Genomic DNA, 24,016 nt, shown 5'->3' with positions numbered 1-24,016 from the left:
GGGGGGGGAGAGAGAGGGGGAGAGAGAGAGAGAGGAGGGGAGGGGAGAGAGAGGGGGAGAGAGAGAGAGAGGAGGGGAGGGGAGAGAGAGGAGGGGAGGGGAGAGAGAGGGGGGGAGAGGGAGAGAGGGGGGGGGAGAGAGAGAGAGAGAGAGGGGGGAGAGAGAGGGGGGGGGGAGAGGGGGGGTGTTTGCTGTAGTGCAGTGGTCTCTGTCGTATGACGAGTCATTAGTGCCACAGAACCAATCACATCACAGACCTGCTGGAAGTCGTGTTGGGGGGCGTTCCATTAGCAATTTCCTACTCGGAGATCGTAACTGTAACGCAGGAACAACACTGACCTCAGTGGCTCAAAAAACCCCAAAAACCTGTCTGGTTATTAAAGCTGCTGTGATTAAAAGTTGCAGATCGACATTTCATCTGCACTTTACCAACAGTTATTGTTATATATAAAACCTGCCATAACCAATTCTTTTTTGACCAGTAGGGGGCAGCGGATACAAGTCAGGAACACGAAATGGACACGTTGTCTTTTAAGATCAAACATTGAATTTCAATTTGTTTGTCACTTAGACTCAGAGTTCCCAAACTTTTTAGCCCCCGAATGGCAAAACTAAAAGTTTGCAAATAAAATAAAATAAATAATCATAAATAAAAAATAAAAAAAATAAAATGTGCACGTAATGTTTCCTTTTCCTGTTCCTCATCTGTCATCATCGCCTCAGGGGGTCACATGGTTAAATGGTTGCATGGTCTTCTTTTAAATATCATTATACTTTTCTTTAATCTTTTATAACAACTATGGCTCAAACAACAAATCTCAAATCATTTTTCTAAATGTATTTGGTTTCTGGAAATCATCTTTGCGTCCTGGGACAACGGTGACATCGTCATGTTCGTGTCACCTGATGATTCTACTTCCAGTGTTCTCCCTCTCTTTTTCCTCTGTGTTTGGTCTCCGCCTCCTCCTAAGATTGAGCAGCAGTTCATCGTCAATCAACTAAATAGTAATTTGACAATCAATAATTCCTTGAGTAATTTTCTCGAGCGAACGTGTCGAACGTCCGACTGCAGCTTCTCTTGTTCTAAATCGTTGTGAGTGTCAGAGCGTTGGTGGTTTATTCATCAGCTCTGTCGCTGCAGCTCCGGGATAATAAATGTGACTTTATGAGAAATGAAGAAGGATCCAACGAAAGCTCGTCTCCCTCAGTCTGACCGATCTTTTTGTTCATCATCGAGCTCGTTCGCTGGGTTGACAATTAAAGGGCCGGTACGACCATCACCCAACACACACCCACAGCCTGGTGTTGTTCCATTTTCAACTCATGTGACCGTGAATTATAGATTCAGTCAGAATCATGTTTCACAACTCGAGTAACAGACCTGGAATTGTGGCAGATGAAATTTGGTAAAAGAATATTTGAAGCTCGTTCACAACTCTTGGATAGACTGACACTGACAGTCGTGGTCCACAGAGGATGAATCCCGCCCACTCGGGTGATGTAGCGCCACCATCAGGCCACTATTGCACTTCACCTCCAGAACTTCACGACCAACAGTGACGTCAAAGCTCGACAACCTGATCAAAAGTACCGGGACTTTTTGGGCGTTTTGTCACAACTTGTTTGGTCCGAAACCTTCGGACTTTTCCGTTTGAGCGTTTTTTCGAGTTGGACAATCAAAATTGTGTTCGCTTTCAACACAAACGTGTTGCAGGTCTGATCCTCGTCACGTCGTCGTCGCGACCTTTTCAGGTCAAACGTCTCTTTGTGTTTGTCTCTTCCTTCGTTCCTCACAGACTTCAATGTGGAACGGCAGAAATCCTCCGAGCCGACCGCGAATGTCAGACTGCTCCTTTAAGATCACGTCAACGTCGTAATTCACCGACGACGACGACGACGACATGAGGAGAGAAGGAACTTCATGTTTCCTGTTTCCTGCTGTTGTTGTTTTCATCGAATGAAAACCGGACGAACTCCACGTGAGAAGCTTTTTCTTCTCGAGCGTCGGACGAACAAAAAGAGAAATAATAAAGTTTGGAAAGTGAAGCGAGGACGTCGAGAGGAGATTAACGGATTAGCGGGAAAATAAATTAGCTGACGGTCGCAGAGGTGATGATAGAAATGAGACACGTCCCTCTCCTCCTTTCTGTCCTTCATGTAATTATCCAGTTTGGTGCTGTAGGTTTTTATTAAGTCCCAAATTTGAAATATGACGACTGACATTGAGGTTAAATTCATTTTCTACATGATACCAGATCCAGTTTATTAAAAAAACATAAAGTAGTTGTAAGATTATTTTACTGCAAGATTTTAAAAAGATGGTCAGTCTGTCTTTGTTTGATACTGGTGAAAATAAGTGACCAGAAATCAGACATCACACAACTCATCTATCGGCTAAGACGAGTTAGCGTTAGCTTGCGAGTGGTGTCCTACATTAGGTGGATCAGAAACACACGCTAGGCAGTTCACGTTAGCGTTAGCTAGCTGTTCGGAACTAATGTTAGCAGATACATACCTACGTAGTCGCATGTGTGTTATGTAGCTTAAACCACTTAAATCCACTTTGGTGGCAGGAGTTATAGATGTCAACCTTCATATGCGATGGACATCTTTCTTTGGCCGCTCCTGAAGACTTCGTGAGTAAAACAGCGCCATATTCAACTTGTGCGTCGCCTCCAGAGGAACCCGGAGGCGAAGCGACCTGTTGTACAGGACTCGGAATTTCGTTGCGCAAAACCCCTGTTAAAGAAATTAAAAGGGATTGAATCAGAAAGTATGACATTTTTACAGTTTGAGACGAGAACGTAAAAAGGAACCAGACTCCTGTTTCCTCTTGAATAGAATCCAGGATTTATTTTTTTCCATCTCTTTCGTCATCACATCAGACACATTTCAGTCAGGAACATTATATAGTCTAAATGAATTCATTTCAATAATCACATCTAGTCATATTTGGCAGTGTGGCTCTGTTCTGGCACCTCCCTGCCCTGAGGTAGGCAGAGCACATCTCCCTACCCTCCCACGAGTGTCTTTTTATCAAGCTGTTCCTCATGATGAAGATCATTACGTCATGATCTACAGTGGGTTGTGTGTTTATCTACAAGGTCTGATTGGCTCAGAACCGTTTACAGATTCATGAAGCAGCTCTACAGTTTGATTTAAAGAGAAAGAAGAGAGAGAGAAACAGATCCGAGCGGCTTCGTCCTGCCACTGGTTCTCGGCTCATTTCTTTTTATTTTCTTTGTGTCGAGCGAACTCGAAGGCGACTGAAGGTTAATTGAGCTGCGTCACTGCAGTCGGGCCAATTCTCCGACACTGCTGCGGGAAATAAGAGGACGAGGCGCTGAGGTGAGGTGGGCCGGGGGCCAGAGCCGGACCGGAGCCGGCCAACAGAACCCGGCCACGGAGCCAAACTGCAACAATGCTTCACTGACACTGGCTCTGGCGTCTGAGCGGGTCGGTTCAGGATCACACCAGCTCGGTTCTGTTCAGGTCCGAGTGAGAGCTGTCAATCAAACTGTGGTGAGGACAAGACAGCGAGAGTGCCCGGAAAACGTGGACGAGTGTTTTAGCTGCGTATGAGTGATAATCTCCGTCCACACTAACACACGTCACATGACCTCTCAGGTGTAGACAGGTCGGGTCACGTGATTGGTTGTCCCCTCCTCTTTCTGATGTCACGTGTTCTCTACCGACAGACTCTCTTCATGTGGTGTCTGATAAATCACTTACACAGAACACACCTGTGTTTCAATAACCCGGACCGGAGGAAGTGTGTGTGTGTGTGTGTGTGTGTGTGTGTGTGTGTGTGTGTGATGGAGGAGGGTGTGATGTCACCTGATCCTCCACTAGAGGACGTCAGAGTTTCAGCAGCGGACGGCTTCACTGTCGGTGCTGCTGCAACTGAGATGTTGATCTCTATGAAATCATTATTAGATCCATAATCAATCTGATCAATACTGATCTCATCGCAGACTTCCTGAGGAGGAAATGTATTGGAGGTTTGATATTTTACAGTTCAGTCGTGAACTTTATTGAATAACAAACACATTTGACCGAATATAAACAACTTGAATTAAGAAAATGAATAATTGTGACATCATGTAAACACGTAAACATTAATGCTCATAGTTATCGTTTCTTTGCAGAACTGAAACAGTTTTTAACACACAGATACAACATGTGACATAAACACACTGAGTGTGTGTGTGTGTGTGGGGGGGGGGGGGTCTGTCGACAGAGGGGGAGGAGGAAGAGGAGGAAGAGGAGGAGGAAGAGAGAGAGGAGAGAGAGGAGGAAGAGGAGGAGGAGGAGGAGGTGGAAGAGGAGGAGGAAGAGGAGGAGAGAGGAAGAGGAGGAGGAGGAGGAGAGAGGAAGAAGAGGAAGAAGAGGAGGAGGAGGAGGAGAGAGAGGAGAGAGAGGAGGAAGAAGAGGAGGAGGAGAAGGAGAGAGAGGAGAGAGAGGAGGAGAGAGAGGAGGAAGAGAGAGAGGAGGAGGAGGAGAGAGAGAGAGGAGGAGGAGAGAGAGGAGGAGGAGGAGGTGGAAGAGGAGGAGGAAGAGGAGGAGAGAGGAAGAGGAGGAGGAGGAGGAGAGAGGAAGAAGAGGAAGAAGAGGAGGAGGAGGAGGAGAGAGAGGAGAGAGAGGAGGAAGAAGAGGAGGAGGAGAAGGAGAGAGAGGAGAGAGAGGAGGAGAGAGAGGAGGAAGAGGAGGAGGAAGAAGAGGAGGAGGAGAAGGAGAGAGAGGAGGAGGTGGAAGAGGAGGAGGAGGAGGAGAGAGAGGAGGAGGAGAGAGAGAGAGAGAGGAGGAGGAGGCACTTGGCTGAGCGATACTCCTGTTTTATTCTCTCTCTGTTTTCTTTCTCCCCGCCCCCACTGTGTGTGTGTGTGTGTGTGTGTGTGTGTGCGTGTGTGTGTGTGTGTGTGTGTGCGTCACTGTGCGGTCGGTTGGAGGACGAATGTTTTTCTGCCGCTCAGAGAGAGAGAGAGAGAGAGAGAGAGAGAGAGAGAGAGAGAGAGAGAGATCCTCGGTGTGTGTGTTGCTGGTCTGCACCGCCGGTCGGACGTCATGCCATGAGACAGTGAGTGTGTGTGTGTGTGTTGTCATCGGTATTTTGACTCTGAGCGTGTTTGATTTTCACCACAGAAGAAGAAAAGCTGCAGAGAGAGAGAGAGAGAGGGAGAGAGAGAGAGAGAGAGAGAGGGAGAGAGGGAGAGGGAGAGAGAGGGAGAGAGAGAGAGAGAGAGAGAGAGAGAGGGAGAGAGGGAGAGAGAGAGAGAGAGAGAGGGAGAGAGAGAGAGAGAGAGGGAGGGAGAGAGAGAGAGAGAGAGAGAGAGAGCTGCATCACTGCGCCGTCTGTTTCACCAACAGCAGCTGGTACGTGTGTGTGTGTTGATTTGTTGTTCTGATCGATCATCAGTCAGTTATTGATATTGATCGATGATGATGTTTTGGTTTCTGTCTTCATATGTTGATGCTCTGATGTTACAGAAGTTTGAGAATCTGATGAAGTGACTTTGTGTCGATAACTGATACGATTCTGAGATATTGATTTTTATTATTCCATCTGTTTTCTTCTGTATGTTGTTTGGATAGAAGCATGTTTCAGTGACTGTCTATAAAGACGTTGTTAATGAAAGAAATTGTTAAGGCTCCATCATTTGAATGTGAATGTTGCGATGGCGCCACCATGTGGACAGTCACGTGACTCTGCGATAGTTTGTTCTAATCCACGAACACGTTCTGTTCCATCTGCTCAGGACGAGACGTGTGAGATCCACTGAAAATGGTTGAAGATGGTTCTTCGTGGATTCTGAGGTTCTGCTCCAGATCGTAGCCCCGCTGACGGTGGAACCCCGGGACCCGGCAGGTTCTGATCCCAGGACGTTCTGATCCCAGGACGTTCTGACCCCAGGACGTTCCGATCCCAGGACGTTCTGATCCCAGGACGTTCTGACCCCAGGACGTTCCGATCCCAGGACGTTCTGACCCCAGGACGTTCTGACCCCAGGACGTTCTGATCCCAGGACGTTCTGACCCCAGGACGTTCTGACCCCAGGACGTTCCGATCCCAGGACGTTCCGATCCCAGGACGTTCTGATCCCAGGACGTTCTGACCCCAGGACGTTCTGATCCCAGGACGTTCTGATCCCAGGACGTTCTGACCCCAGGACGTTCTGACCCCAGGACGTTCCGATCCCAGGACGTTCTGATCCCAGGACGTTCTGACCCCAGGACGTTCCGATCCCAGGACGTTCTGATCCCAGGACGTTCTGATCCCAGGACGTTCCAGGACGTTCTGACCCCAGGACGTTCTGACCCCAGGACGTTCTGACCCCAGGACGTTCTGACCCCAGGACGTTCTGATCCCAGGACGTTCTGACCCCAGGACGTTCTGACCCCAGGACGTTCCGATCCCAGGACGTTCTGACCCCAGGACGTTCTGACCCCAGGACGTTCTGACCCCAGGACGTTCCGATCCCAGGACGTTCTGACCCCAGGACGTTCTGATCCCAGGACGTTCTGATCCCAGGACGTTCTGACCCCAGGACGTTCTGACCCCAGGACGTTCCGATCCCAGGACGTTCTGACCCCAGGACGTTCCGATCCCAGGACGTTCTGACCCCAGGACGTTCTGACCCCAGGACGTTCTGATCCCAGGACGTTCTGACCCCAGGACGTTCTGACCCCAGGACGTTCCGATCCCAGGACGTTCCGATCCCAGGACGTTCTGACCCCAGGACGTTCTGATCCCAGGACGTTCTGATCCCAGGACGTTCTGACCCCAGGACGTTCTGACCCCAGGACGTTCCGATCCCAGGACGTTCTGATCCCAGGACGTTCTGACCCCAGGACGTTCCGATCCCAGGACGTTCTGATCCCAGGACGTTCTGATCCCAGGACGTTCCAGGACGTTCTGACCCCAGGACGTTCTGACCCCAGGACGTTCTGATCCCAGGACGTTCTGACCCCAGGACGTTCTGATCCCAGGACGTTCTGACCCCAGGACGTTCTGATCCCAGGACGTTCTGACCCCAGGACGTTCTGACCCCAGGACGTTCTGATCCCAGGACGTTCCAGGACGTTCTGACCCCAGGACGTTCTGACCCCAGGACGTTCTGACCCCAGGACGTTCTGACCCCAGGACGTTCTGACCCCAGGACCCGGCAGGTTCTGATCCCAGGACGTTCTGATCCCAGGACGTTCTGACCCCAGGACGTTCTGACCCCAGGACGTTCTGACCCCAGGACGTTCTGACCTCAGGTCCCGGACTCGATCTGAACTCACGGCGTCGCCGGGAATCGTGTGTAAATCTGAGGTGATTTCATTTGTGTTTCACAGGAAGCGCCCGTGGTTTAATCTGTCTGTCATTCGATCTCCACGTGGCTCTGCAGTCTGTTCCCACAGCTGCTGACCAGCTGCCGTCTGTGGCCCTACGGGGAGCGGAGAGGGACAAGTTACTGCCCAGATATCCAACATTCAACTGCAGGGAATTGAACAAAGCTGCATGTTCGGACCGATTCGCACTCGACAGGAGAGCGGCAGCGATTTGTCCAAAATGAGTTCTGATCGACGACAGTCGGACGGAGAAACGTGTGTGTTTTAATTCTACTTTGTGAGTTTTCTAAATCTACCTTTGTGTGTGTGTGTGTGTGTGTGTGTGTGTCAGCTGTGTGTGTGTGTTCGATGCTGTGTCCGGCCTCCTGCCTGCCGCTCCTCAGGGAGTTGGCTCAGTGGCGCTGCCTGCTGGGCTGGCATCGCCACCACGGAGTCGGTTCCGCCGCCGCCGCAGGGCTCACGGCTAACACCGGACAACAACAACAACAACAACAACAACAACAACAACAACAACAGCAGCAGAAAGCGCAGCAGGGGTCAGAGGTCAAGGACGGGACCCTCCGACCCGTGGGCTGCACCAGACCGCTGCCGAGCAGACAGGTGAGTTTCACACTTCTCTGCGATCGCTTGTTGAACGTTGTGGAATGTCACTCACAAGGAGAGATGAATCTTCATCAGCATGTTTCAGTGTTGGTGTTGTGGCTGTGCTGACCAGTGCGGCCTGTAGGGCGGCGCTCACACGAGGATGTCCACTCACGTCCTGACTTCATCTGTTTAAAAACTCCCATCTCATCTCATCATCGATTTAAAGACTTAACTCGACTGTTCTCCTCCCAACGCGTCGACCACGCTGCCTCACTGCTACACACACACACACACACACACACACACACACACACACACACACACACACACACACACACACCGTACTTTTATCCTGATTGTTATTGATCGCGGTGATACAGGCGGAGTGTTTTTCAGCTCTGGTGGATCTGATCTGTTCTGAATCACAGTGAAGGAAAAAGTGCTTCACTGTGATGTTTGTTCATCGTGAGTCGAGCTGCTGAAACCTGCAAGAACATAAACATAAATATAAATATAACCTGAATATAACCTGAATATAACCTGAATATAACCTGAATATAACCTGAATATAAACTGAATATAAATATAACCTGAATATAAACATAACCTGAATATAACCTGAATATAACCTGAATATAAATATAACCTGAATATAATCTCTTTGAGGTTGTAAGGACCGACCCACACACACACACACACACACACACACACACACACACACACACACACACACACACACACACACACAGTCCTGATGAGACCCTGCACAGATTTGCTTCTCTAAATCCTATAAAAAATTCATTAATGCAGCTGGATAAGAGGCTGCTGGGATCAGTGTGTGTGTGTGTGTGTGTGTGTGTGTGTGTGTGTGTGTGTGTGTGTGTGTGTGTGTGTGTGTGTGTGTGTGTGTGTGTGTTTTTGTGTGCGTCTGCTGAATTCGATCAGCGTCCTGGCGTCGGCCTCGTCGTGGCTCTTTGCCTTTTGAAACCGTTTCCTGGTTTGAGCTGCTTTTAGTTCTCGTGGCTGTGAAATCATTTTCCACAAGCGTCAAATCTAAAGAAGACATTTCATTTTCCCCTCTTCCACCTGTGACTTTGTTTACCAACAGACGATGAGAACGGTCGTAAGTCGCAGACGTGCTCGTGGATCCGTCGCTGGTTTGTTTGTCTGAGAATCAAACCAACGAGATGATGAATGAATGAATGAAATGAATTTTCCGTCAATCTGAGAGATTTTTAGTTGAATTAAATCTACAGGATCCGTTCAACAGCTGTAGTTTCTGGAGCAGAACTCAGGGAACACGTGGAGTCTGTCCACGACCGCGTTGATCAGTTCGTCAGATGGAGCCTTCACATGTCTGGGACTTCTTGGTTTCAGTCTTTCTATCGTTGGAGGAAGACGAGCAGCGGTTCAGTGTTGGTGAGGAAACACTGGCCCGACGCCCGAGGCCCGACGCCCGAGGGCCGAGGCCCGAGGCCCGACGCCCGAGGAAGCTGCTGCTCCTGATCCGACCTGCGGCTCATGAATTCTTCACGAGACAAAGTGAAACCTCCTGCGGAGACGTCACCGTGACCGAGACTCGACGACCGCTGCTCGTCGTTTGACTCGAGGGATGAAGGAACTTCCTCTTGTTTCTGGTCGGAACCTGTTTCCATCATCACCTCTCAGATCATCGGTCGGCCAATCGAGAACTTTTGTTCTTTGTAAAGAAAACACAAGATGTCGCATTCGTTTCTGAGAAGATTTGATGAACGTCTTCTGACATCTTGTGTCGGTGGAGCTCTGCACTTGAAGCCGTGTGCAGTGTTTCCCATCATGCACCTGGACCGCGGCGACTGACAACGATCCCAACGTTTAAAAAACAGCACGTCTCACGGTGACACAAGAGTCTCCTGTCTGTTGTCCTGGCGTCGAACTGACCAGTCGGCAGGCGTCGTGTGGACAAACGGTCGTGCTCGCTACCAGGCCTGCAGGCGTCAGGGAGTGACGTGGCTCACACACTGAACCGACCGACCGCTAGTGGGCCGCGAGGACATATATAGGCTGAACGATTTCTGCTTGTGTTTGTGTCTCGCTCCGTCTTTGTTGTCCCCCCCCCCCTCTCTCTCTCTCCCTCCCTCTCTCTCTCCTCATGTTTATGGATGCTCTCTCTCTCTGCCTCCCTCGTTCAAGCGACGTTCAAACAGCATCGCTTACGACGCCTCCAGAGACCCGCCGTCCCCGAGCTGCTCGACGCTGTTCTCACGCCTCATTTACCGTCCTCATCGACACACACACACACACACACACACACACACACACACACACACACACACACACACACACACACACACACACACACACACACACACACACACACACACACACACACACACACTGCTATAGGCTCCGGCTCCATCTATAGGTGCTGCTGTTCAAGATGAAAGAGGAGGAGGAGGAGGAGGAGGAGGGAGAGGCCTTCATCTTAGAGAAATGGAGAACAAAAAGCCGCAGCCATAACAATGTGTTCTGCTCCTCACTGATCACAACACACACACTCACACACGCACACACACACACAGCTTCATGCCTCACTTCACTTCAATCAGCTGATAATTCATATTCATGCTGTCGAGTGTGAGGAGAGAATAGACTGAATATATCAGTGTTATTATATTATTATATTATATGTATAATCGCAGCTCATCATGTGATGTAACTGAATAGTAGATGTTTTTTCAACACTCCGTCTCTGTGTCTCCTCAGGGTTCGTCGGCCGGCCGCCAGCCGTCGCTGCACCGCGGCGAGGATCCCGAGCTGGAGGAGGCGTGCGTCGAGCTCAGGCCGTGCACGTGTCCGTGTCCCGGGGCCACGTGCGAGTGGCGCGGCTCGCTGGAGGCGGTCGTGCCGCACCTGATGCACGCGCACAAGTCCATCGCCACGCTGCAGGTCAGGTCGCCACCGCCACTTCGCACCACGTCCTGCTGCGAAACAGAGAACACGTTGTCAGAGCGACTCTCGGCTGCGACCGGGCCATAACTTGATCTTGATACTTGTCTGCTAACATGGAGGGGGCGGGGCTTATGACCTTATATCGCAGCCAGCCACCAGGGGGCGATGCATGTGATCTGGTCTCACTTTAGAGGAGCCCTCATGTCGGCCATCTTTATTTACAGTCTACGCTGCTAAAACATAAGCAACAAACGCTGAATGACAGTTTTATGTTGAAGTAGTGGACGACATAAAGTCCCAGTGTCTCCGTCTGTCTCCCTCTGCCGCAGGGCGAGGACGTCGTCCTCCTGGCGACGGACATCAACCTCCCGGGCGCCGTGGACTGGGTGATGCTGCAGTCGTGTTTCAGCCACCACTTCCTGCTGGTGCTGGAGAAGCGGGAGAAGTTCGGGGGCCACCAGCGGTTCTTCGCCGTCGTGCTGCTCGTCGGCGGCCGCGAGCGGGCCGAGCACTTTGCCTACCGCCTGGAGCTCAACGGCCGCAGGCGCCGGCTCACCTGGGAGGCCACGCCGCGCTCCGTCCACGACGGGGTGGCGGCTGCTATCCTGAACGACGACTGCCTGGCGTTCGACGACTCCATCGCCCAACTGTTTGCCGACAACGGCAACCTGGGGATCAACGTCACCATCTCCATGTGCTGATGGAGCGGAGCGGCGCTATTGACGGTTAGACCGGGCTGGACTGGAAACGTCCTGCGCTGCTGGTGGTTCGGTCCACTGAGCAGCTGGAAGAAAGACTCAACTCCACTGCAGGGTCTGAACGCCGGCTTCGCACGGGTTAGTGCCTTTGTGAAGAGTTCAGAGCCGTACTTCGACCGGCGCCCGCCCCCATCGTGGACGTCGGAGCTGGACCGCGGCCGAGCTGTCCTGAGTCTCGTCTCACTGGAGGACTCGAGTTCTTCCGAGAAGCAGCTGGAGTTTCCTGGCAGACTCGTCGGTCGAGTCGCCGTTCACCTCGTACACGTCGACCGCTCTCTTCAGACGAGAAGGGCTTTGAAGACACGTTTGGTTGATTGACAGGCGCCTCAGCCAATAGCAGCGCTCACCCTCAGTCATTCCTGAGGAAGACGATGAGCACGAAACCTCAGTGGGATTTATGGAAAATAAACTTGTTCATACTGTAACTCTGTTTCTAAATATTGATAAATCATGTGATACGTTTCCTAAAGAAAAAAGAAAAACGTCTTTTTATTGGTAAATCCAGAAAATTAAAAAGCTTTTTTGAAAATCGGTCTAGTTTCAAGTCTAAGTGGCGAACACAATAACATAATTAAAAATGCAGCACATTAATCTGATCCTCCTGAAAATCATCATCATTTAAAAATGTACATTTTATATTTAAATAAAAATAGTTCAACATCAGCAGTTTGATGTGAGATTTAAAACTCTCACAAACTTGAGTCGAAACCTTTTGTTTTATTTAAAAAAAATGTTTAATCCAACGAGAAAAATGTTTCACACTGAAGGAAACTGAAATACATCTGGTTACAAATCTGTCTCCTATCTCTCTCTGTCTTTAATCATCTGTCCCTTCTTCTTCTCTCGTCCCTGTCCATCTCTCTCCTTCTCTGTCTGTCCCTCTTCTTCTTTCGTCTCGGTCTGTCTCTCTTCTTCTACCATCATCTGTCTCTTCTTCTCCTGTCTCTTCTTCAATCATCTGTCTCTTCTTCTTCTCTCGTCTCTGTCCCTGTCCATCTCTCTCCTTCTCTCACCATCTCTGTCTCTGTCTGTCTCTCTTCTTCTTTCGTCGTCTCTGTACGTTTCTCTTCGTCTATCATCTGTCTCTCTTCGTCTATCGCCGTCTCTGTCTGTCTCTCTCCTTCTCTCATCTCTGTTTGTCTCTCTTCTTCTATCATCTGTCTCTCTCTGCCTGTCGTCTGTCTCTCTTCGTCTGTCTCGATCTGTCTCTCTCCTCCAGTCTCCCTTGCTCTCCCTCTCATCGTTCCTCCTCCTCTCTTCCTCTCTCCTCCCCTCCCCCTCCTCCCCCGCCCTCTGTCCGTTCTGTCGTCCTCCCGCTGGCGGCGCCCCCCTCTGGTTGTACTTGTCGTAGTCTGCGTCCTCCTTCTCCTCTTTGACTCTGATGGCGGAGGGAGGAGGAGGAGGACGAAGAGGAGGGGGAGGCGAGGCGGAGGAGGAGGACACGCGCCCCCCCACCTCCCTCTCCTTCTCCGCCTTCTTCTTCTTCTTCTCCTTCTTCTCTTTCTTCTTCTTCTTCTTCTCTTTCTTGTCTGAGGCAGAGAACAGGACGAACAGGAGACAATCAAAAATCGATTTGTGCGTCAGGCGGATCAAAGACATCGGCGGGCGTCGCTCACCTTTCTTGGGCTTCTTCACCGGGACGCTGTACTGCTCCTCTTCCTCGGAGGAGGAGGCGGACGAGGACGACTTGGCGGTGGCGGTGACTTTGGGAGCGCAGCCCTGCTCCCTCAGGCTCTTGGTCACGTCGTCAATGTCCTCGTGGTCTTTGGGAGGACGGTAGTCTTTCACGTGATCCACGCGAATCGTCCGACCTTTAATCTGAAACACAAACGGAGAAACGTTGATGTTATTCGATGATAGAAAAACAGGCTTGATTTAACTTTGCGTGAGACTCAGTGCGTCGCGGCCGCGTCACCTTGATGCCGTTGAAGTTGTCCACAGCCAGGACGGTGCTGCGCTGGTCCTCGTAGCAGATGAAGCAGAAACCTTTGGACTTGCCCGTCGCCTTGTCTCGCACCAGGTTGATGTTGACCACCTCCCCGTACCTGACGGGACAGCGTCGTTATGGTAACTACAGAGTAATTTCTCACACAGCGTCGTCATGACACGAGCGTGCAGGTATATACGTACTGAGAGAAGACGCAGATGATGTCGCCCTCGGTCAGCTCGTACGGAAATCCTCCTGTGAGGGAAACAAACCATGAAAAGAAGCCGCGTCGGCGGCGCAAGACAACACGAAGCGCCGGCCTCACGTGACTCGACGTCCGCGCGCCGGAGCGTCCGTCTCACCGACAAAGATCCAGGCGCTGTCTCTGTACTCCGAGTGCCAGGACACCGTCTCCTTCACCCCGAGGTCGGCCTCGCGCTCGTTCAGCTCGTTGATCAGCTTCACCTTCGTCAGCGGACTGGAAGTAACAGACAGAGACACAAAGTCATTCCCTCTGAGTCACATCGTCGTGTGAGGGCCAAAGTCCCCAAAGTGACCTGAACACAAGAAACAACTGCTCATGGCTCAATATGATCTGTTCTACATCCACATGTACTGGGTCAACGTGATTTGTTACAGCACTACTGTTACATTAAACTCAGATACTTGTTTTCATCATCTTTTAATCTGTCGATTATTTTCTCGATTAATCGATCAGTTGTTATTGTTTTTGTATCGTAAAACTCCAAGATGATGTTTTGTTTGGTCCACACACCAAAGATCTTCAGTTCACTGTCACAGAGGATCAGAGAAACCAGAACATATTCATATTTAAGAAGCTGAAATCAGAGAATTTTGACTTTCCCCCAGAAAAACTACTTGAACTGATTAATCGATCATCAAAACAGTTGGTTGCTCACTGATCGATTCACTGTCGCAGCTCTGGTGAAAACAAACTACACGAATTATTATGATAATTAAATATGAATCAGACTCCATTCAGATTGTGATCGATTCTATTTTGTTTCCTCTCGTAGAATGAGACCTGCACATCCCGGAGTTGGATGAAAGGTTCAAGACATTTAGCGGAAACGAAGGATTCATTCGTTAATCGTGAAATTCAACTGGAAGGAAGATCGATTCGTTTTCACCAAAATAAAACGACCGAGAAGCGCCAGAGGAAACAAAACACGTGTGTGTTTGAATGAGAAGAACTCTTATAACAACCTCCTCTGTCACGTTGTGTGTTCACGCGTACAATCAGAGGTTATTCGTTAAATCGAGATGTTTTTTAACAGAGTTTGGTTCAGAGACTGAGGTAAACAACACTTGTAAACAAAGCCAGCTGTTAGCAGCAGCTAGCGTGTTAGCACGACGCAGAGCCCGCGACGGTGTGAAGACAACCGAGCAGCAGATTATTAGAATAACGTGTGAAAATGTTCACTCACTTCATGATGAACTACGCGCAGGAGACACCGATGCTAACGTGCTAACGTGCTACTTCGCTGACACGACATGAGCCACTTCCGTGTTGAGTGAGCGCCTCTGCTGCCGCCTGCCGCCCGGATGTCTGCACTGCAGGCTACAATGAGACGAGATGCCGAAACGATTGTTGTTATGAAAATTTACATTTTTAAGTTTCAAAATAGTTTATTATCTTGAATCCAGTATAATTATTCGAAAAAGGGAGAAAAAAACAGCATTTGACGCAGCTTCATAATAATAATAATAATAATAATAATAATAATAATAATAATAATAATAATACTTTTATTTATATAGCACAATTGGAAGTAGCTACACAAAGTGCTTTCACAAAAACATACAAATTACAGACAATTAAAATCCGCATTCCAACAATAATACAGTTTTCAGGTCTCATATCTGAGCTTGGTCACCCTTAACTGGTAAAGACCCACCTGAGGATCTGAGGCTGCGAGCCGGCTCGTAGGGGATCAGCATTTCATTCATGTAGCTTAGAGCAAGACCAAGCTGTGAAGTAATGTTTTTGTGAAAAGCACTTTGTGAAGATTCTTCTGAAAGATGCTATATAAATAAAACTATTATTATCATTGTTGTTGTTGTGTGTAGGTGAACCGCCCGTACACCAGGGGGCGCTGTGCGGCTCACCGCCGCCTGCAAGTGCTGCTGACCCGGTTTGTAAACACCGGTCTGCCGGACTGGTTCACCTCAGGTTCAGGAAACAGGCAGCTAAATAAAATAAGACGAATTTAAAATCTTATTTTTTAATTTTCATTGTGACTTCGGTTCACGGTTTTATATATAGAAGTTTCTCAGAGTCGATGAGTTCGTCACAAACGGATCTCGTGTGGATTCTGAGAAGTTTAAACACGCTACGACAGCTAAGCTAACGTTAGCCCGGGGCTACTGTTAGCATCATCATCATCATCATCATCATCAGAGTCACTCATGGATCAACAACAGTTGATCAAAGTCACACAACAGTCGAAGTGAATCATCTCTGTGTCACCGAGAGTCTGCGGCGGGTGAGTAACATCACAGTCACCGGCACCGTCACAGTTAAAAACCAAACTCGCTTTAACGTTCAGTCAATTTAATTTACTTCGACTTGTTTTACAGCCACGCGTGCATGTTAAGACAGGATGGATCTTTTTTCCTGACTTGTATGGAGCTTCTGCGGAATTCGGCTTCAGTAAAAACGTACTTATTATATTCATAATCGATTAATCTGTCGATTATTTTCTCGATTAGTTGTTTAGTTCATAAATAGAAAATAGAAAAATGTGGACTGTGTCTCCAAGTGACACCAAGATATTCAGTTTCAGCAAAGAAACTACAAATATATATGTAAGAAGCTGAAATCAGAGAACTTTGACTTGTTTTTTCTAATAAAAACTACTTGAACCGATTAATCGATTATCAAAATAGTTGGCGATTACTTTGGTAGTCGATTACTAATCAATTAATCGATGAGCTGTTGCAGCTGTAGACTGTCCTTTGTTTTACGCAGGGATGTTTAAAAAGAGATGGAGGTTTTCATAATTACACCGAGGTGATTTGTTTTAAGTAGGCGCTGAAAATTGGCAGAATATTGATTGAGTGGAGTTTGTCTGTAGCTTCTGTCCAAACAAGACAGCTGCTTATTGTTGATATTTAATAATACTGTAATTAAAATAAGCATACATGGCTCTATCAACGGTCGCCAGCAGGGGGAGCTACTGTGTGACAGTTCATTCTCGGGAGGCTGGAGCCCAAAAGTACTTGTTTTTTAAAAAAGAAAAAGAAAAACATTCGAGCTGCAGTGGATTGATTTCCGTCTCCGTCTGTCTCTCAGCAGGATGATCTCTCAGGTCTTCATCTTGTCCTCCAAGGGCGACCACCTCATCTACAAGGACTGTATCCTCCAAACAACTGAGACCAAAGACAAACTGTGTGTGTGTGTGTGTGTGTGTGTGTGTGTGTGTGTGTGTGTGTGTGTGTGTGTGTGTGTGTGTGTGTGTGTGTGTGTTGAGACACATGCATTATTGATGAAGCGTCGTGTGTTTCTACTTTCTCCTCTGGTTTGTTTAAATGCTCTTAACTCCACCATCAGTCCGCGGAGAAGCCGGAAGCGATGTCGTCAGTATTTTCTACGAGATGGTCACTGCGCTGACGGGAGACCAGCCTCCGGTTGTCATGGTAACACCGTGTGTTCTCAATCAAACTTTACTTAATACAGCACCACACTTTTCCCCTCTCGGACCTCATAAACGCATCGTCAGCGTTGTCTGTTTTTCTTCTGCAGAGTCACAAAGATCTTCACTTCGTCCACGTCAGACAGGGGGGACTTTACTGGGTCGCCACGACAACCGCCGACTCCTCACCCTTCACCGTTGTCGAGTTCCTCAACAGGTATGGGTTTGTTTGACATGAAAGATATTTAGTTTGTCTTGTTTTAAAATATTAACCCGCCGTGGGATCTGTTTTTGATCGCGCTGCGGTGACGAGGATCAGTAATAAACAATGTGTGTTTGTGTGTGTGTGTGTGTGTGTGTATATGTGTCCCCTCAGGCTCACCGCTCTGGTGAAAGATTACTGCGGCACTCTGTCGGAGAAGTCGGTGCAGATGAACTTCGCCCTCATCTACGAGCTGCTGGACGAGGTCGTGGTGAGTGTCACTGATGAGAGGCTGCTGCTGCTTTCCTGGCCCCACACCTTTGTCCAGATCCAATCGCCACATTAACAGCTGAGGTTCCACCTCTGTGTCTGTCAGGACTATGGTTACGTCCAGACGACGTCCTCTGACGTCTTGAAGAACTTCATCCAGACCGAAGCCGTTTCCTCCAGACCATTCAGCCTGTTCGACCTGAGCAACGTCGGCCTGGTGCGTAAACGTCCCAACAACACCTGACCCCGTCACACGAGAGGTCGGACGGTCACAGGCTCAAACCTGTGAGACGTGTTGTTTCAGAGGGTTATCAGTCTTGTGTAGTTATGTTTTTGTGTTGTTGTTTTTTTTTTTGCTGAAGTTCGGAGCAGAGACGCAGCAGAATAAAGTGGCTCCGAGCTCTGCATCCGCCAGACCCATCCAATCGAGCAGGGAGCAGGTAAACAAGATGACGCCTGAAGACGTGACGACACAGTGACACAAGATACTAAAACATACACCGTCACTGTCTTTAATCTAAGTTAGCTAAAGTAGCTAAGTCAGAGCAGTTTTGACATTCAAAGCGAGTTAGACTTGTGTCCACTGAGACATGGTCATTTAGATATTTGTTGATGGAAAGATAAAACTCGTGTTCCAGTAAATAGCCCGTTCGCAGCCGGACTGTAAGACTTCCTGGAAACAAACTGCTGCGATCACGAGTGACTGAGGCAGAATCAGATCTCACAGTTTCCACTTGTGTTTGTTTTGTTTTGTTTCCAGGGAGGAAAGAGCGAGATATTTGTGGACGTGATTGAGAGGATGTCGGTCGTCATCGGCTCCAACGTGAGTACCGTCAGCGTGTCAGGTTGAAACTAGTCACTGATCGTTGTCAGATCTTGTTCTGTTGGAACGACGCTCCTGATTCTCACAGTTAAACGTTAAATTGTGTTAAAACCCTCAGGGAGTTCTGATGAAGGCCGACGTCCAGGGAGAGATCAGAGTCAAGTGTTACATGCCGAGCTGCTCAGGTGAGTTCAAACAAAACACACATCTCGAAACTGTCGTTCCATCATCAGTGTTGTTTTACAAAGACAGAAAGACGGAGACAGCAGGCGTGAACGAGGTCACTGAGGATCTAACACTTTGTCGTCCTCGTTTAACAGAGATGAGGATTGGTCTGAACGAGGAGTTCAGCATCGGCAAGTCACAGCTCAGAGGTAACACACAAACAAACACACACACACACACACACACACACGCACACACAGACACGCACACACACTTCTGGGTTGTGACACTAGGGGGCGCAGTTTCACCAGTGAAGCTTTGCTGGTACACTCAGGAGCTCGGACCAACAGTAGGCTTTTGTATAGAACTGAAATAAAAAAATAAAAAAGTTTAACAAATATTTTCAACATTAATCACCTCTGTTCCTGCTTTGTTTACTCTGTAGAATATACGTTTACATGTCGCAATAAATCCAAAACGCAGATACTGATCATGAAAGACTCGTATTGGCTTGTGATCAGCACCAGAACCTTGATCACCAGTCAATTAACTTTAATCATCTTAAATTTGTGACCTGGATTAAATCCAGTTTTAATCCTGATAAATCCTGATTTGACTCGTCACATGAAAACACAGATCAGCTTCGTTAAGAACAGGGGAACTTCTTCATTTCCTCCAACATTTCATTTCCTGCTGTTGTTTTTCACTCTACACACACACACACACACATGCACACACACACACAAACACACACACACACACACACATTTATTTATTTATTAAGCTCTTTCAGGCTAAATTTAAAAGTCATTCCACTTTGTGAGATCTGCACGTCGTCTCTTCATTTGTCACATGTTGGATAACCGGCGATGGTTTTATCACTTTCAAAACACCTATTAAAAATAAATTGTTGTGTTCAGTTCTGGGGCACGAGCCTTGTGTCACCATCACGTCTGGTCAAGTTGGTCTCTGCAGGTTGAGGCGTCGGCTCTTAGTCTCCGATGTTGTCTGTTGCCAGGTTACGGGGCGGCCGTTCGGGTGGACGAGTGCAGCTTCCACCAGGCCGTCCGACTGGACGAGTTCGACAGCCACCGCATCCTGCGCCTCTGTCCGAGTCAGGGAGAGGTGCTCGTCTCTAACTTTCTCTCTTTGTTCGCCGGGTTTTGACTGATTGTCTTATCTCCATGAGACGTTGAACACATCTCACGTCGACCTGCTGCAGGTTTTAAATGTTTCAGCCACTGACAGTTAAAGAAGATGGACCACATGAAGCCGAATCATCCTGATCGCCCCCTGGTCTCTGGCTTCAGTATGTCATAAGCCACGCCCCCTCCATGTCATATGAGGTCGTTCTTATCACTGATGTTTGTTCACGTGTTTATATTTCCGATCTCTTTGCATCTAATTAGTTATTTGATGAGATAAAAACGGGCCTCAGACGTCATGATTGACAGCTGACACTGACTCATGATTGGTGGAGAGCCTTGTTTGTGTGTGGGCGGGCCATCGATATCCACTCCACGACCACTACTGCGCAGACTCTGACTCCACATGACGTCACCGGCACAAGATGGCGGCTCCTGAATCTGAGATGTTTTAGCTTCATGTTTGTACAACGAGAGGAAGAAGAGACGTGTCATCATCTTTATTCGCAGTCTATAGTTTCAGCTGTAGATTGATTTTCTTACTGTTTTGTCTATAAACAGCATTTGTCTTCTTCTTCTTTTTCTTCTTCTTCTTCCTCTTGCAGCAAACGGTGATGCAGTATCAGCTGAGTGACAATCTGCCCTCAGCTCCTCCTTTCCGTCTCTTCCCGACCATCGAGAGAGACAACGGAGGAAGGTAAAGATGTCGCGCACACACACACACACACACACACACACACACACACACACACACACACACACACACACCTGTATGTGCTGTTTAATCACTGATTTGCATTCAGGCAGCGGCTCGTTGTTAGAAACATGTTCCTTCAACCAACAGGTGTCTGTTTGCTGAGTGTAAATATCTCATCAGTCACATTTTAATAATCATAAAACAACATACGTTGTCCATGTTTACAAAGGAGGAGGGACAAGTCGTGTCTCTGTGTCCAGGTTAATAACTCTGCATCATTCAACATCCAGAGAAAATTTGTCTGGATCTTGTTTTGTTTCTCTTTCTGTTTTTTGTTTTTTTTAAGTTTAACATTTCTTAATAATAATTTTTTTGCCAAATGAGGAAACGTACAGGAATGCGAGACACTTGACAAATGAAATCTGCCACTGAACACAACATTGAAAGTTTCATACATCAAAACAAAATCCGCACAAATACACTTTATTAAAATATTAACAACACATGTTGAACTCCGCTGAAAAAACAGATCCGTCATGAAACATGAGCTTCAGTCTGATTCTTCTCGCTGTTCTGAAACTTTAGAATTTTTTTCAAACTTTGGAATTTTTTTGGGGGGAGAAAATTTGCACTTACTGTTGCCACAGTAACATGAGTAACTATATTGAAAAACTACAACATCACGTCTCCTGATGAAACCATGTTTAACTCCACTAGATTTTTATTTTGAGCCGAACCAAATCTTGGTTAGGTCAAGATTGTGAGGTCAGAGGTCAGAGGAGGTCAGAAGTTTGAAAACTTGTTCTTGTTCTTCTTCTTTTTCTTCTCTGCAGACTGCTGATGTACATGAAGCTTCGCTGTGATCTGCCGCCAAAGACGTGAGTTTTTATTTAATCAAATATCTTCAAGAACAAACTGTCATGATGTTTAAACTTTTAAATACACAAACACACACACACACACACACACACAAACATACACATACTGATGGTGCATCTACGTCCTCTGACCATGAGCTCAACATGTTTGTGATCTCACGTCTTGTTGTTGAAATTTAATTTTTTTCAATTTAATTTCCATCAGGTGAAGTGATCAGACTTAGTGACACAGTTTTAATAAACATATGGAAGATTAGTGGATGTCAGCACTCATGATGATGACGATGATGAGGATGATGATGATGATGATGTCATCGCTGTGTTTTGCAGCGCTGCCATCAACGTCTGTGCCTCCGTCCCGGTTCCCAAAGGCTCCGTGAGGTGAGAGACATTCAAATGTTGTTATGGAAATTCTGGACTCGAGGGCAGAAGGTGTAGATGAGTTCATCGTCGGAGCGTTTTTTAAATAGGAAAATAACATTAACAAAGTAGGAAGCGTCAGAGACGAGAAGAGAAGTCGGCTCCTGATTTGTTATGTAAAGTCATGGAAATGAGAACCGTGGACGAGGGCGAAGGTTCAGCCGCTCCGCTCGACTCATATTGTCCATTGTAAAATGTTTCATCACAGGATGTTTGTTTGTGTCTGAAAGACAAAAAAGATGTTTACAAACTGGAATTTCCCAGTTTGGGATCAATAAAGTTCATCAACATCCTTTTTTTTGTTCTTCAGAACTGACAGCTTTGGAAATATATTTCACTGAATTTTTTTTTTCATTGAATTAAAATCGCCTACTGCCCCTTTAAGGATAAACCCCGGAAAACTGCTGGTAGACCTATTCTGACGTTTCATCCCCGCAACTTCGCTTTCATCTTAAAACTAAATCTTAGTTTAGCTCCTTATCAGATGTCCGCGTCCATGCTAACACATCTGAAACCCGTGTGTCACGTGACCCTTCACGTACAACTGGTCACGTGATGTAAACAGGAAGTAGATTGTCTCGACTGCAGTTGGATGGCTTCGTAACTTGTAACAGAAATTCCTCTGAAGGAGGAACAGCGACGGTGACGAGTCGGAACTGCTCCTGACAAGAAGTGTTTGCGATGCTTTGCCTTCACCGCTGGTCGTCGCGTCGTGACTGATGATAACCAATCAGAGAAGAGAACGTGGGCGTCGTCTGCGTCATCGTTTCAGAAACTAAAACACAAACCCGGAGTTTTCACACAGTTTGAAGAAATGTTGCATTCCATTATAGCTCGGAGCTCGGAAGTCGGAAAAATAATTCACCACCCCGACCTCTGGGCTCCGAGTTCCGAGGTATATTGGACAGTGGTGTGGACGACAGGCGTAACCATGGCAACCGTGACGAATTAAAAAAAAAATAAAAACCCCGAAAAAACTTGGCTTAATAAAGTTAGTCGAAGAAAATACTTATGAATCATTCATATTTTTTGTTCAGTTTATTTGTAAATCATTATGTAGTTGAGCAGTTTCGGGTTTTCATTGTCACAGTGTTAAAACAGAATCTCCGTCTTTCGTCCGTTCCGGAGCCGAGCAGCAGATTTTGACATCAGCTGAAATCCGTCGGCGGGATTATTCATCAAATCAGCTTGTGTGTCTGAAAACCTTTCTGCCTCGCCCACGTCCCGTCCCCGCTGACCTCTGAACTGTGTGTGTGTGTGTGTGTGTGTGTGTGTGTGTGTGTGTGTGTGTGTGTGTGTGTGTGTGTGTGTGTGTGTGTGTGTGTGTGTGTGTGTGTGTGTGTGTGTGTGTGTGTGTGTGTGTGTGTGTGTGTGTGTGTGTGTGTGTGTGTGTGTGTGTGTGTGTGTGTGTGTGTGTGTGTGTGTGTGTGTTTTTCAGTCTGTCGCAGGAGCTCAGCAGTCCGGACCAGAGTGCCGAGCTGAAGCCGCAGAGCAGAGCTGTTGTCTGGGAGATCCCTCGCTTCCCTGGAGGAACACAACTGTCTGCTCTGTTCAAGGTGATCACGCAAACACACACACGCAAACACACACACGCAAACACACACACACACACTTTCCAATACATGACACCTCCTGTGTCCCGTCCGTCTTCAGCTGGACGTCCCGGGCCTCAGCTCGGCCTCCATGTTGGAGGTGGGTCCCGTCGGTCTGAGCTTCGAGCTGCCGAAGATCACGGCCACGGGGCTGCAGGTCCGCTTCCTCCGCCTGTCGCCCGTCCAGCCCGGCCCGTCGCAGCGCTGGGTTCGATACGTCACCCACTCGGACTCCTACACCATTCGGGTTTAAAAAAATAAACCTCGGAGAAGTGAATGTTTTCTCGTCGGGTTTCACGATGGAGCAGCGAGAACATGACGTGTTTTACTGACTCAAGATTCTGGGGATGAGAGGAAGTGGATACAAGAAATCATGTCATGTTTTTCCATTCAAAATAATTAATGTGTATCAGCAGTTTTAATATTTGTTGTATTTATTTATTTTTAAGTGCCACTAACGTCTGTGCCACATGTTTGGTTCTATTTGAAAAAAACTGAACTTGAATTAAAATCTTAGTAAGAGTCGTACATCTCTCCGTCTGACACCAGAACACGATGATCAGCCCAACAAATTAATAAACTCTTTTACAACTGCAACAGTTCATCGATAAATCAAATTAGTAATCGACTGC

The 24,016-nt window shown here is 47.7% G+C and overlaps 3 protein-coding genes across 13 annotated transcripts; 2 read left to right on the top strand and 1 right to left on the bottom strand.

Moving 5' to 3' along the window:
* Window positions 1–4,810: 4,810 nt before the first annotated feature.
* Window positions 4,811–12,272, top strand: LOC118300273 (E3 ubiquitin-protein ligase Siah2-like). 7 transcript variants are annotated; one of them, XM_035624560.2, is made up of 6 exons: window positions 5,279–5,373; window positions 5,757–5,895; window positions 7,158–7,167; window positions 7,667–7,935; window positions 10,666–10,848; window positions 11,181–12,272. In XM_035624560.2, the coding sequence occupies exons 4-6, from the start codon at window positions 7,684–7,686 to the stop codon at window positions 11,550–11,552; spliced, it is 807 nt and encodes a 268-aa protein (XP_035480453.2). In that variant the 5' UTR covers window positions 5,279–5,373; window positions 5,757–5,895; window positions 7,158–7,167; window positions 7,667–7,683; the 3' UTR covers window positions 11,553–12,272. The 7 variants fall into 7 exon arrangements, with proteins under 7 accessions (XP_035480459.2, XP_035480456.2, XP_035480452.2 ...); XM_035624566.2 differs by lacking the exons at window positions 5,279–5,373; window positions 7,158–7,167 and adding an exon at window positions 4,811–5,077 and having other exon boundaries at window positions 5,757–5,814; XM_035624563.2 differs by lacking the exons at window positions 5,279–5,373; window positions 7,158–7,167 and adding an exon at window positions 4,811–5,077 and having other exon boundaries at window positions 5,757–5,866.
* Window positions 12,273–12,539: 267 nt separating this feature from the next.
* On the bottom strand, window positions 12,540–15,118 carry rbmx2 (RNA binding motif protein X-linked 2). The gene is made up of 6 exons (XM_035624526.2): window positions 14,985–15,118; window positions 13,899–14,014; window positions 13,740–13,791; window positions 13,525–13,654; window positions 13,226–13,427; window positions 12,540–13,138 (listed from the first exon to the last, which is right to left on the bottom strand). Exons 1-6 carry the CDS (start codon window positions 14,987–14,989, stop codon window positions 12,564–12,566), a joined length of 1,080 nt encoding a protein of 359 aa, XP_035480419.2. The 5' UTR covers window positions 14,990–15,118; the 3' UTR covers window positions 12,540–12,563.
* Window positions 15,119–15,685: 567 nt separating this feature from the next.
* On the top strand, window positions 15,686–23,981 carry ap4m1 (adaptor related protein complex 4 subunit mu 1). 5 transcript variants are annotated; one of them, XM_035624500.2, is made up of 16 exons: window positions 15,686–16,043; window positions 16,856–16,914; window positions 17,111–17,196; window positions 17,303–17,409; window positions 17,569–17,665; window positions 17,771–17,881; window positions 18,027–18,104; window positions 18,425–18,487; window positions 18,606–18,672; window positions 18,808–18,861; window positions 19,671–19,777; window positions 20,403–20,494; window positions 21,328–21,372; window positions 21,703–21,753; window positions 23,231–23,348; window positions 23,446–23,981. In XM_035624500.2, the coding sequence occupies exons 2-16, from the start codon at window positions 16,857–16,859 to the stop codon at window positions 23,635–23,637; spliced, it is 1,326 nt and encodes a 441-aa protein (XP_035480393.1). In that variant the 5' UTR covers window positions 15,686–16,043; window position 16,856; the 3' UTR covers window positions 23,638–23,981. The 5 variants fall into 5 exon arrangements, with proteins under 5 accessions (XP_035480393.1, XP_035480392.1, XP_035480390.1 ...); XM_035624499.2 differs by having other exon boundaries at window positions 16,853–16,914; XM_035624497.2 differs by lacking the exon at window positions 15,686–16,043 and adding an exon at window positions 16,069–16,218 and having other exon boundaries at window positions 16,853–16,914.
* The last annotated feature ends 35 nt before the right edge of the window (window positions 23,982–24,016 follow it).

The sequence above is a fragment of the Scophthalmus maximus genome, chromosome 2 (genome assembly GCF_022379125.1).
Source record: "Scophthalmus maximus strain ysfricsl-2021 chromosome 2, ASM2237912v1, whole genome shotgun sequence".
Taxonomy (NCBI): Eukaryota; Metazoa; Chordata; class Actinopteri; order Pleuronectiformes; family Scophthalmidae; genus Scophthalmus; species Scophthalmus maximus.
This window is presented reverse-complemented; position numbering and strand designations above follow the sequence as displayed.